The following is a 13582-nucleotide window of genomic DNA, read 5'->3' on the forward strand; positions in this document are numbered from 1 at the left end:
TTGTTTAGTTTGAGTGAGTCATTGTAGCCTCAGACTCTTGTTTTTGGGGAGACAGGAGTCAAACCTGTGGTCTTCTACAGTTTTTACCCATCCGAAAAGACCACCGTAGTTGTAAAAAAAAAAAAAAAAAAAGGGAGTAAGTCATTATATCCTTTCTGGTAGCTCTTGTCCATTTTCGTCTGATTCTTCCTTGTTTATACCATTCTGTCTGATCACATATTTGGCTGAATGGATAACAGCATAAACATACAGATATTCAAGTCAAGTTTATTTCTATAGCGCATTTCACAACAGACATTGTCTCAAAGCAGCTTTACAGAATTTAACAGTGAAGGTGAACGATGTGTATTTATCCCTGATGAGCAGCCATGGCGACTGTGGTGAGGAAAAAACCCCTTAGATGTTATGAGGAAGAAACCTTGAGAGGAACCAGACTCAAGGGGGAACCCATCCTCATCTGGGTGACATCAAGAGTGTGATTTTAATCTTTAAAACAATACAGAACACTGGAGAGTGAGAACTAACATGAGTACTGGAGTGTAAGATTATGGGTAATGTTCTTTCTACAGTCTTTTGATATTCCCAATGAAGCAGAGGGTAATTTGGTGTCACTCAGAAGAGATTTCAAATCCGATTCCTTTCAGGTAACGTGTAGTGCTCGAAGATATTCTATGACGATGTTGACAATTTGTTTAGATATAAACGCTTTAGAAATAAACTTTCTTTACTTGCACAAAGCACCCATTGGCCCTGCCAAGTCAAAGCAGATGATTTAATGTATATTTTGGACCCTTTATCTAAAACAGACACGTACACCACGGTCGTCTAGTTTATTACTGTATTTCAGCTGTGTTTGTAAAAACCTTCATTATAAAGAAGTCGCTGTTGCAGGACATGATGAGGAGAGGTAACAGAAAAGGTTTTATTGTACATTGAACAAGCCAAACAGAAGTATTTAAAGAACTTTAAAAAGGATAATGAGTTAGCGGTACGCAACCTGTTTGCATCAGCACACACTCTAGTGCCATGCGTTTGAACAGATTTGAGATTCTTGGATGCTGATAATTGCTTATACATTTTCTGAGGGGGAAAAAAAAACGAAAGCAATAACAAAATGAAATTACAAAAGGGAACAACATGCATGAGATATGGAAATAAAACTAAAATTTAAAAAAGAAAAAAAAGGCTTAATCATCGCAAATGTAGACTGGATTGTGCTGCACTGACTTTATGACGCTGATATTTCCAATCCAATAATTTCATTTTTAAGTAGTGCAAAGAATATTAACTTTAGCTATAAACCATAATAAAACATCATGTAGCTGAACGTCTATGTGAGGAAACAAAAACTGGGCACCAGGTGTCATTTCTTGTACTACAATTGGGGTATATGAAAACCTTTTAGGTCTTTAAATGAAGTAACATGAGGAGGGAAAGAGAGCTGCCTATAAGACACATTCAAGCTTCCAAATGAGAACACAACTGAAAGCTCCACTTGGTTACTTTAGTTAAATTATTAGTTAGAACTCATTCTGCGCCACACTGCTTCAGTTTCCTGAATTTCCCTGCTGGCGTTTGTGTGCAAACTCAAAAGTCTTCATTAATCAGCGCTGAAAGGTACGTGTAATTTAGCTGGCCGAAAATATACATAAAGAGGAGATATTAAATCAATAAACAGGATTATACAGTTTAAAAAAATGCATTAAAAAAGGCTTTACTTAAATGTACACTTGTCAAAACAAAAATAAAACAAAAAAAAAAAGACTGAATTAGCAAAGCTGAGCAAACAAATACAACCGGAAAAAAACAACAACCACAAAGCGCCACACAGTGGAGGAATTGATCAATATCTTAGAAAAGGCTTTAGACTCGAATCGTCATATGCCACTGCAGATTTTTATGATGTATCTGGCATTTGATAAACCATTAACAGGGTGCGCAATGGACCGTCCATTTATTAGGTACGCCTGTCTGCTATCGTATAAAGCGCGAGCTCCACTTTATTTTAACTTCCCGCTCGTCCTGGATTCCAGACTAAAATGGTGAAAGGAGGTATTCTGTTACTCGGAACACTTTATTTCCTAATCAATCTAATTCATCACTATATAATCGTACTGTTTTCCAGTGCAAACAAAGTGTATCGCAGTAACACTACTGCGGTTTCAAATGCTTCACAAGCGCTGGTGTATTCGATCGGGGTTACAATAGGTCGCTTCTAGAACAATGGGACAAACATGACCAAGAAAAAGTGCAGTGTCTTCCCCAAAAACTCTTCAAAACTTAATCAGGGAGAATTGTTTTAGTTATTAACATGGTTACTAAGGAAGCAGAGAAATGACACTGGTATTGGTCTGGGAATATTTTGTTAAACTGTGTACGCCATCACACGGGGGAACGGGTGGCGCGAAACTAAATCGATATGAATAGAAGTATCAGGAGGATTTAATACAACAGCTTCCCACGATACAAGTATCCTTATAAAGCATCTTAACAGTATCCTTAATAGCGAGTGTGCAGCCCTGTGCCAGAAGGCAGGGTCATTAACAATGACTACAAGGTGCTGTGATTTGTATTCCCACAGGCATCGAAGAAGTGGACTAATGAACTGGAGATATAGAGAAAATCGGGTTGACTCCAAATGCGATTCAGGGCGAGGTGAATTTAAATACGCGCACTGAGGCGCCTCTGGTTGGGTGCTGTTCTATTAAAGATACTGATAAAGATACGCCATAAGATTAAAACATAAAATTAATCCTGAGTTCATTGTAAATAAAATGTTTCATCATTCATTGACAAATCAGAGGGGGAAAAAAAAAATGCATCTCTTCAACATGGCGGTTACAAAAATTTGATTTTGCTCCTGCTTTCCTTGGTTAAGCCATAACAATCGTCTCGACACGGAATGAAGGACAGACAGGGAACTGTGTGACCAGACTTTACAATGTTTAGGCATAAGAATCAATAAGTGTGTCCCCCCTTGGTGATTTTGTACTAGCCAGGGCTCAGATGTTGGCTATATGCGGTCATCCTGAAGCTTGCATTCTTGCACAGTAGCGCTGAAAGACAAAGAAGTGGTGTGCGTTTGGATTTGTCCTTCAGGGACTATGATACAGCGAGAAAACCAGCACGCCAGTACGGGTCGGGTCGGTCCGGTCCTAAATGCAGCCGCCTGGGCTGAGAGTAAGAGCACGCAGTCCGGGAGTTTGGGGTCAGTAGCTATAGTTTGACATTGCTGAGGTCTTTGGTGAGGCTCTGCAGGTATGCTTCGTGGATTGTGCTGAGGAATTGAGCGTCGTTCTTAAAGGGAAGAAGCAGAAACTGGTTGTTACAGAATGATTAAAAAAATAATAATAATTATATCAAAGAAAAATACATTTTTGGACAAGAGTTGGAACGTGTACCTTTATCAAATGTATCAGAACGTCTTGTAGCTGTGCCTTGCTGAACACTGTTGAGGGAAGCTCTCCAGCCACAAGAGACGCAGGAGGGGACGGTGGAGGACCAGGATTTCTTGGCAGCTCTGGTGCTTTTGTAGTGGACTGCTGGAACACGCTGGGGGAAAGCAGGAACGACGGCTCCGCCCCTGGCACACCTAGCCCCGCCTTGGTCTGAAACAAGACGAGCAGCTCGCTAAAGCACGTGCAATGAATGCGGCATGGACAAACCACCAGTGGCAGACGAGGTACACAAACCATGTAATTGAGTAAAAGTAGAGATAAACTGTCAAATTTTACTCCGGTAAAAGTGCTGCCTTTTAACTTTCACTTGAGTAACAGTACAAAAGTAATTGACTTTATATGTACTCAAGTATCCAAACTACTATGATTTATTATGGCTTTAAATGTTTCTATTATGATTTTTGTCACAAGACTCTGTTACTCTTCGCACAACAAGCTATTAATAGAATGATATTAATGAGTCAAACACTGATTTCTATTACAATTATCATGAGCCCAAAACCTTCTTTTCAACTACTTCAAAATAAATTGCGCAAACAAGGCCAACGAGTGCTGTGGCAAGAGTCAGGAGTTTTTTTTTCGTCATTTATTTCTCTCTAAATGTTCTGCTTGCTGTTGAACTGACGCTGAACTGTATGATAAATAGACACCACCAAGTGCCAATCAAAACGAGTTCTAAACAGAGCATGTGCTTCAACCTGATTTGTGGCTTGCCGTGCGCTAGACCAGTTACCTTTTTATCCACTCACAAATAAAAAGGAACGACTGATTTTACAGAATGTAGTTGAGTAAAAAGTATGATATTTGACTTTTAAATGTAGTGAAGTTAAACAAATAAAAAAAATAAATTAACAAAAATTCGTATGAGCTCTGTTATACTCTGCCTGTGGTGGCCAATGGCTGCTGTGAGAGGGACACATATGAAATAATACTGAGAGAACTATATAACTTATAATCGGCTCACACACACCTATAAAATGTAAAAACACACGTCAGTGAAATATAATTGAAGGCATATTGACAGGAACAGATATACACTGGTAAAGTCCATGTGGACTCAAAAATAAGTTTTTTTTTGTTTGTTTGTTTTCTTTTGCAATAATCGGTCATTAAATGGGATCTGAACCACTACAAATTCATAAGCGTCGACAAACCAAATGCGTTTAAACCTCCCCCCACATGATGGAAATGGTCCAGCCCAATATCATGGTATCAGTATTAATGTCAGCTTGTTTTATTGTTTGGGGACTCGAAATATGCCTTTTGTTGAAGTTATTTGGGTTTGACATTCTCTTCTGTCCTGCTGTGTGAATATTCGAATCACCTGTCCAATAAGGTGTGTAGTTAATAAAAGCAGTGTGTTTCTTCATTACTATGATTTTAGCAAAGATGAAACCAGATTTCAGAAAAACAGAAATGCATTTACATAAGGGATCATGTTTTTCTTTCTTTCTTGCCAATGTATTATAATAATTGCATATTCAAAGATTTTGCATACATTAGCATCACAAATGCAGAGAAGACTTTTTGTACGTCTTGCAATAAGGGTTTTAATTGCGTATACTCACTGGAATGGGTTTTACAAGATTTGGGGCTTGGGGCTGTGCAAAACTACCAGCTTCTTTTGTCTTCGTTGGATGGAGAGAAAGAGGGAAAACAAAAGAAAAAAAATGGAGTGAATATAAGCCACAAAAATAACAGTCAGATATAACAAAAGAGAACAAAAGTTACTAAAGCACTCGAGGAAATTGTCCTTACTTGTACAGATGCTGCGGGTTTGCTGGTGAAAACGGCTGGTGCTATGGGTGTAGGTTCTCGGAAACTTTGTGGCGTGACCAGTGCGCTGGGCATAAAGCCCGGCACTGCTGTCGGCTTGGGGATCCCACGGCCATCGTTTTTCATTGGATTTATATACTGAGGCGCAGCCTGAGGCCCAGTCTGCTTACGATGGCTGCCAAGTGCTGGAACGTTCTCCGCCCCGGCCTGCGCCATTAAACCAGGAGAGATAGAGTGCTGAGGGAGCAGGGGATTGGCTGCCAGACACTGTGTGAGGATGGGCTCCATGGGTACGGGAGGAGGGCCGTAGCCTATTCCACGCAGGAAACTGTCAGAAATGGATTCGGCTGGAGGGGTTGGGTTTTTGGGTAAAGAGCTTCCAAACAACTCCTCCACTGTGATCTGCTTTACCACACTGTGTGTTTGCTGTGGACACAAACAAAAGATTCCGACTGAATGGAAACCCTAAGGTGGTTGAAATGCGAATGAAATCCATGTGCTAGCTTTTGGTCAACCTTTAACTGTCCGGGTCAGGCAAGTCTGTGCCTACTGCGGCTTTGGCTCTCTATCCTTAAATGACAGGATTGAAACCCGATTGATGTGTTATGGCCCATTGAACATGGTGTTCAAGATTTTGGAGCTGCAGCTTTGTTTAAAGGGTAGAACATGTTTTATTGAACATTTGATTGGACAAATCATGTGAATGAAACGTTTATTCAATTACAATTTAGGACAATTCAATTGAAGTTTATATAAGAATATCAACAAAACATATTTTTGATTTTCTCCAATCAGGCATAACATTGACATTATTACATTGACGGGTGAAGTAAATAACACTATCTCTTCATCATGGCACCTGTGAGTGTGTGACATTATTATTATTATTATTATATATTATTAAGAAGCAAGTAAACATATTAAAGTCAATGTTGATGTGTTAGAAGCAAGAAAAATGGGCAAGCATAAGGATTTGAGGGAGTTCGACAAGGGCCAAATTAGAATGTCTAGACCAGTGGTCCCCAACCTTTTTTTTCTTTTAATGTCAGACAATATTTTCACTGACCGGCCTTTAAGGTGTGACGGATAAATACAACCAAATGAAATGATATAATAAGAAACTTAAATCCACTTTGTTGTTTTTTGTTCATTTTGCTAGTTTGGGGGTTACAATTTAGCAGTAATGTTAGCGGATGGAGCAGCCCCTTTAAGAAGGTAGTGGATGTAGGTAAGACATGTGACTGGTCAGAGCGGGTCAAAGCGTCTCCAAAACTGCATCTCCTGTGTTCAGTATCTATTTAAAGTGGTCCAAGGAAGGAGCATCCGATCAACGATCTACTGCAGCTCAAATTGGTGAAGAAGTTAATGCTCGACGGGTCAGGAATGTTTTGCAAACAAAAGGGGGAATGACAACATTAGCCAGGTGGTCATAATGTTATGCCTGATCGGTGCACTTGCACAGTTCTCCCGGCCCTCCTCTCGAGGTTTACAAGAAACTGTAAAAACACACAACAGTGTCCTGGTCCTTTAAATATTACTGTTAGGACTAAATTGAACCTAATGACTTGATTTGTTCATTATGCCATTAATTTTTGCTTGTGACTGTGTAATCATGTAATTATTTTACAATCATAAAAACAAAATCAGAAACACAGTGGGTGTGTGATTGCAGCAGTACCTTCTCCTGCTGTGCAGCAATAACCGTGGGCTTCATGCTCTCTACTTTTACAGGGTCTGGAGTAACATCTGTGTTCACCTGTGAATCAGGATCGTTAGACTGACACTGAACAACCACAAAAAAAAAGAAACCAGAGACGTGAAGAGATAGAGAGACTGAGAGACAGAGACACAGAGACAAATGCATGCATTTAGCAAATCATTATTCAAAAGCAACAAGCAAAATGAGCGAATCAGACAAGGGCAGATTTACAGACTTACCCTGTGGTACTCCTCTTTGGCTTTGCTCAGCAGCTCCAGGATGTCCATCGGTCTCGTCTCCACACAACCATTCGTTCGGCCTCGATCTGGAGAAGCCTGTTGGGCCCTCAGTGTCTCCTGCTTCACTATTCTAAAATACACACCAAGGCCAAAATCTATAAGTAAAACTGCACAACACAAAATGTAATTGTTTTCCTTTTGGGGTTATTGGCGCATTTTGTCCATTAGATGGCAGCCGTGTACCAATAAACGTTAGAATTTAATAAGAAATAATGGGCTATAAAAAAATACATTGGGGGGTACATGGTATAGACTCCATGTATTATGATGACATTATTATAGAAAACATGACACAAAACTAGAACTCTTTCACTAGAATTGTATTCCTATTTATCTGATTGCAGAATAAGCACCTTTGTGTACCCAGATGGCGTACCCTGAGTTAACCTGATCGCTATGGTAACAAGCTCCCTTGGCAACAAGTTCAGCTTGTTGCTAGGCTCCCATGAGGGATGCTTGGTGTGTGGTCACCAATTGCTTTTACCCGGCACTCGTCACGCTGCAGGGCACGATGCGCTTGATCATTTAAAAGTTCTATTTTTACACACGTCATAAGCCATTCGACACTTACTGTACCATCAGCTGTGCGATGCGCTGACAGTCGGACTTGTCGTAGAACCAGATACTGTAGATTCCCACTGTAAAAAAAAACAAACAAAACACAAAAGACTTAGAAATCCCATATCTTTCTAGGGAGCAGCATCTCATCTCTTTTAATCTGTCTGTACCTTCAGTGCAGCGTGTTCATGCATACTCAAGCTTAGTCTTACATGCTGATAACCCCTCTAAAAGTAGCCCCCTGCCTATTTCCTCTCTGATCCGAGTCAGATAAGAGAGGAATTCCGTTCTGCCTTCTTTCACTCCGACAGCTTCTCCTTACACGTGCCGTTCAGGCGGAGCACGCGATCCTGACACGCTCTCTGTGCGAGCCTTGGAGACTCTGTCTCCCAGCCCCTACTGCTCTGTCTTCATTCTCCCTCCAGAGATTTTCACAGCTACACACAATCAGGAGACACACTACATGTTGCAGCCACTCTCCCGTTGCTTGCACAGCCAGTTGTTTTTCGTTTTTTAACCAGACTGAAAGTCCAGATTAAAGGCATTTTAGAACCTTTTCAAGGACATGTTGCACCGGAGGAAGAATGGAGCTCGGCAAAGGTGACGACCGCGAGAGGATGCTTCTGCTCGGTTTGGCCTCGAGCCCCAATCACGAGCTTCAAGACCTCCGACGCAAAGGGAAGGTCGTCTTCCAGAAGACGCTTGGACGATGTTTAAACACTACTGACAGAGGTAAGGGTTCTGTGTGGCACTTCTGTAAACCTGTACTAAAAGTCGTGCTTCTTAATCTAGTGGTTAAACATTTATCATTTTTGGACTCCACACTTTATGTAGCCGTCTTTTATCATTTTTGGGTGACACGTGCATGTTTCTTTTATCTGAAAGGCAGTTGAGCAGTATCCGTTTTCATTAGCCCGTCACCCCAGGCTCCAACAGTAGGCTTTGGATGAAATACGGGTAGCGATCACGCTCTCACTATTGGTACAACATGCTAACTAATTAAATATACACTGAATAAATATCGTTTAAATCGTTAGAAAAACCGACATCAATACCATGCAATTGCAACTTCATTGCAGCTAACCGGAACCACGTTACCCATACAACAAGACAATGACCAAAACATATGTCCAAGCGGAAGTGTTATTTAGAGAGCGAACAAACAGCATGCCCAGTCACGACAACTAAATCTTATTCGACTGGATCGCAAGGTCAGGGGAAAGAAAAAGAAACTAGTGAAGAACACCTTTGGGAAGTTTTACAAGAGGCATGGCAAAGTATTTCTGATGAATGTTCGGAGAAACGAACTGTCCGTATGCCAAGAGTGTGTAAATCTGTGCTTAGGAAGGAATTTATATATTTCTTTGGTCCAAGTAAATCTGCTTTTTGTTAAATTACTTAGTTTGTTGCATATAAACAAAAAACTATTTTGGGGGGGTATTTCCAAAGTTTTGATAGACACTATGCATGTTTAGATTAAGCTAAAATAATATGAAATGTGTAGGATTATTAGTTTCATCACTTCTATAGCTATAACTAGTTCAAAACCTGATACCCTAAAAGACACGATCTAAAGTGTGTTTATATACCAACAGCAACACAGACCCCCATTCCTAAGGACCCACTTTAATGTTAAGCATCCGAAGATGAAGAGCACCCCCATATCTGACATTCCCTTTCCCGGTTTTATTGATCTATTTCCATAATGTAGCCACGACGGTGCCCTACTGAGCGTTTGAAATAATTAAGCGAATACAAAATCCAACAGTCGTACAAACGGTTCTTTACACTTCAACCTAAAACTAAAAAATCAGAGCCAAAGATATTGTCATGGATCGTGATGTCAGTTTGGTGGGGACAAAATGTTTAGCGGGACATTACTACAGAAACATATAGAAGAGCATTCGGAACAGAATAACAGATATATTATTTGAGGAGAAAACTAAATGGCCCAGTAGCTCAACGCTCATATTCTAGAAATGTCTCAATCGGCCATGAGCAGCACAGATCAGGATTGACAAATGAAGCAGCATCCAGAGGGTTCCTTTGTAAAGTGTTCGCTCATATTTAGTAGAGAAATTGAGCTCATTTAAAAACCGTATCTGATAAATATGTATCTTTTTGCTAAAGATAAAGCTCACATTTCCATTCTACTGCGTGTTATTGCACCGCTCTCTCTGGCACATGGCATAAATAGTCATGAGAAATGATTAGCAGTCTTCACACTGTTAAAGATCATGTCTTCATATTAGATTACGCAGCCTTCCATCGTTCATGTTGGATGTAACAAAAGCGAATGTAATTTAATGTCTAGTTCCTGAAAGTATTTTGCAGGTCGTGCTCTTGTTGTTCAGGTGGAAATTCGAAAGAAAAAAGTGACACTGGAGTCTCAGTCGGGTGGAAGCCATAAAAGGGAAAACAAATGGCTTTTTTTTCCCGACTGCGTGCTGAAAACTGATTTTCACCTTCCTGCAGTGTTACGAAGAATAAACAGCAGTGCTGTCATGGAATGGCCTTGTTATTAGTGATCACTCTGTTGAAAAGAAAGCTGCTTAGTTAGGCAATTGTTGTTACATAAAAACTTGGCAGCACTCGCTGCAGCAGGAATTATAAGTGGCTTCGAAAAAACTCCATGCGGACATTTGAGCGAGACTTACGGCTGGCATTCCTGTACAACAGAAACGGATCCTGAAGCTGAAACTCCAAATCCTTATTGATCGGCTCCACCAGGTTCTCCGTGCTTAGACGGTTCATGATGGTGAAACCGTGATGTGGGGATGCGGACCTACAGAAACAACATGGGCAAAAAACAAACAAACTATCTATTTACACTTCTTTTCAATGGCTTCAGTTTCATTAGCATGAGAATGAGTTAGATTATATAGATGATATAGTTACCTTGCATACACAAATAAGGTGCCTTCGATATCAGTTTTCTCCTGGAAACAAAATGACAGCACTCTTAAAAAAAAATGGTACTCATTTTACATAAAACTGCGGGATATATTAAAAAAAGATTAACAACAATCATCATCATCGGAACTATATTTTCACGCGGACCCCCCTATAATCGCACCTTTAAACCGTAGGACTCCCGAACCTGTGTAAGATGTTTGTATTTGGCATCATTTTGCACTTGAATGATCGACTGTAAACTGCTTAAACACGACTGGGTTGAAAAGGATAAAGATGGAAAAGAAGGGGGGAAAAAAAGGAAAAGAAAGAAAGAGGGGAAAAAAGGAAAAAGGAAATTTCGGCCACACCTCCATCCAAGGCGTGGAGTGATACCAAATTAAGTGCTGGAGAAGAAAGTAATTCCGGCTGCAAGATGGCTGCTATTAGAGTTTTAAGATTTGAAACTTGTTTTTGTGGTTAACACGATGCTATGCGGTGGTATTAGAAGCTACTAGGAGGTCTGGTAGTGGATTATATTTCAGTCTCGGGCAGGTCTTGACGGGAAAGTGTGGTGATGATGCTGGAATGCAGTGGACGCGATGCTAAAAATGGAGCCTATAAACTTTTTTTTTTTTTTTTTTTACTTTTTTGGGGGCTCCGTTAGAATCGTACCTCCGGCACTGAACTAAAGAAGACAACTTTACAAACAATGTCTTGGCTGATCGACTACATCTGGGGTAAGAGGAAACGTGGGAAATTCGTGTTCCATACTTTCACTGATGGTTACAGACGGATAAACGGAGACTTTGGGTTCAAAACTGTTTGTTCGCTCGCCATAAACAGGCAACGATATGATTACTTGTTATTTGCGTATTTACATAGATTTGATGAAGATGGCGAGTTAACTCGGTCATGGATGCTCTATTCTAACAGTCTGGACCGCTTGAAGACGCGTTGTAAACTTAAACTCGTCCCGCTATTAGCGCACACGACCCGATTAACAAACTCGGTTACATCCGAAATGGCGCATAATGCCGAAATGTAGTGCCCTACATAGGGAGTACCGGGCATCCTTTCCCGAAGTGTGTACTTCCGATAGGCACGGGTATGAGAACACGGCGCAGTGGCGCTAACTCCTACTTGTTAGCTTTAACACCGTGAGCAGTGAGGATTCCGAGCTCGGCGCCTCGGTACGGAACAGAAACGTGTTCTTACCCATTCGTTCGCTTTGGAGTTGAATTTATACAGCGCTACCTGCCCGGTGACATCGAGCAGCTTGTTAATGTAAGGGTCGTACTGCTGCAGAGCCGCTAGACTCATCAGATGTCCAGCTTTGTTGACGGACTCCATCTTGGACGCTAGCATACGGGGGCACGGAAGGAAAATCCGAGGACACCGTAGATTCAATGCGTCCGTCCGGGTGGAAACGAAGCTCACGAGTAATGGTTCCTAACGCGCGAAAATCACCAAGTTGACGAGAACGCAGGCAGATTTGTAATAAATAGAATAAAAAGGCAAATACTTTTGTACGTTTACTGGAGTGTATCTCTAACTCAAGTACATGGTTTGTGCACGTCGTCCACCAATGGTTTCAATAGATTTTATCTATTTTACACACCTTCAAAAGTTTTGGTTTTCAGCTTGTAGCAAATATTACTTTTTATAATTCTTGAACAATTCTTTAAAAATTGACTGATGTTTTTTTTTAGATGACCCCTTGTATACCCAAAGAATAAAGTCAAGTTCAATAATAATAATAATAATAATAATAATAATAATAATAGAATCATAATTCAGCATATGAATTACCTTCACAGCATTTGGCAGACACCCATATCCAGAGTGACTTACAATTATCTCAAGGGCTTTGCTTAAGCTTAGTGGTGACTGGGATTTGAACCCATGACCTTCTGACATCTTAACCACTGAGCTACCCCTCCCCCTATACAGTGGAACCTCGGGTTACGAACGCCCCGGCATACGTATAATTCAGGTTACGAATCGCAGTTCATCAAAATTTTTGCCCCTGGTTACGAACAATATATCGGGATACGAACGTCGCTCACCAAAAATCGCAGGCAAGTTGGTTGTTTTGCTCTATCCACAGCTCGTCACATCAGTTAGCGTCCTGTGTCCCTAGCGAGAGCATCGTGTTACTTATCCGCTTGAACTTTTCCCGGCAGCGGCGTAACAACTCGTTAGTTGATGCTCGTGGAATGATGAGATGGACAACATTAGCCGATGCATAACCACTTTACTTGTTTTTATGAAGATAGATTAGCAGGGTTACAGTCTTTTCCAGTACAATACCCATAATGAATTTCACTCTGGACTTCAATACCAACTGATAGTAGCCTTAAAGAAACAGCTCTCATTTTCCTCTAATGCAACAATTGTCTCAGCGTTCGTGTTAATAACACTGTCTTTAATATTCTATAATATAATATATAATAATATATAATAATATAATATAATAAGATTCTCCTTCAAACAATAACTCTCCCTCCTCCCCTTCTCTGACGTCGTCTCCTGCAGCGAGTCTTCTCAAAGGAAAGTACCGGTAAAGATCTTTTCCTCTTTTGTATGCTTTTATGTGGTATGATTTTAATATAACATGTTAAAAGTAAATAATATTAGTGAATATTGGCTTTATTTTTATTTAAGTAATATTTTTGGTTGTCCAGAACGAATTACCGAAGTTTCTGTTCATTATTATGGGGAAAATTGTATCGGGATACGAACTTTTCAGTACCGGAACGAATTAAATTCGTAACCCGAGGTTCCACTGTATAATGTAATAACATGTTATTACATTCCCATTGTATATTTACCCAAACAATTAATTAAATTTTCTTTAAGAAAAAAAAAAGGTTTCCAAGATTTTCTTGTTGCGCTAT

The 13582-nt window shown here is 40.2% G+C and overlaps 2 protein-coding genes across 34 annotated transcripts in view; one reads left to right on the forward strand and one right to left on the reverse strand.

The window, feature by feature from the left end:
- Nucleotides 1–898: 898 nt before the first annotated feature.
- dcp1a (decapping mRNA 1A) lies at nt 899–12205 on the reverse strand. Of its 2 annotated transcripts, none has more exons than XM_046871605.1 (10): nt 11901–12205; nt 10689–10729; nt 10448–10575; nt 7804–7870; nt 7173–7302; nt 6913–6990; nt 5217–5660; nt 5027–5086; nt 3402–3608; nt 899–3297 (listed from the first exon to the last, which is right to left on the reverse strand). In XM_046871605.1, the coding sequence occupies exons 1-10, from the start codon at nt 12048–12050 to the stop codon at nt 3217–3219; spliced, it is 1386 nt and encodes a 461-aa protein (XP_046727561.1). In that variant the 5' UTR covers nt 12051–12205; the 3' UTR covers nt 899–3216. The 2 variants fall into 2 exon arrangements, with proteins under 2 accessions (XP_046727561.1, XP_046727562.1); XM_046871606.1 differs by lacking the exon at nt 11901–12205 and adding an exon at nt 10867–10965.
- cacna1db (calcium channel, voltage-dependent, L type, alpha 1D subunit, b) overlaps nt 7888–13582 on the forward strand; it is a 116858-nt gene continuing 111163 nt past the window's right edge. For 24 of the 32 annotated variants that reach the window (XM_046871569.1, XM_046871574.1, XM_046871580.1 and 21 more), the window contains exon 1: nt 7889–8522. In XM_046871569.1, coding sequence (XP_046727525.1) covers nt 8375–8522 — 148 coding nt within the window. In that variant the 5' untranslated portion in view covers nt 7889–8374. Of the gene's footprint in view, nt 8523–11280; nt 11423–13582 lie in introns of those variants that run through there. The other 8 variants (XM_046871570.1, XM_046871575.1, XM_046871572.1 and 5 more) reach the window with 3 other exon arrangements.

Source organism: Silurus meridionalis, chromosome 17, assembly GCF_014805685.1.
Source record: "Silurus meridionalis isolate SWU-2019-XX chromosome 17, ASM1480568v1, whole genome shotgun sequence".
In the NCBI taxonomy this organism is placed as follows: Eukaryota; Metazoa; Chordata; class Actinopteri; order Siluriformes; family Siluridae; genus Silurus; species Silurus meridionalis.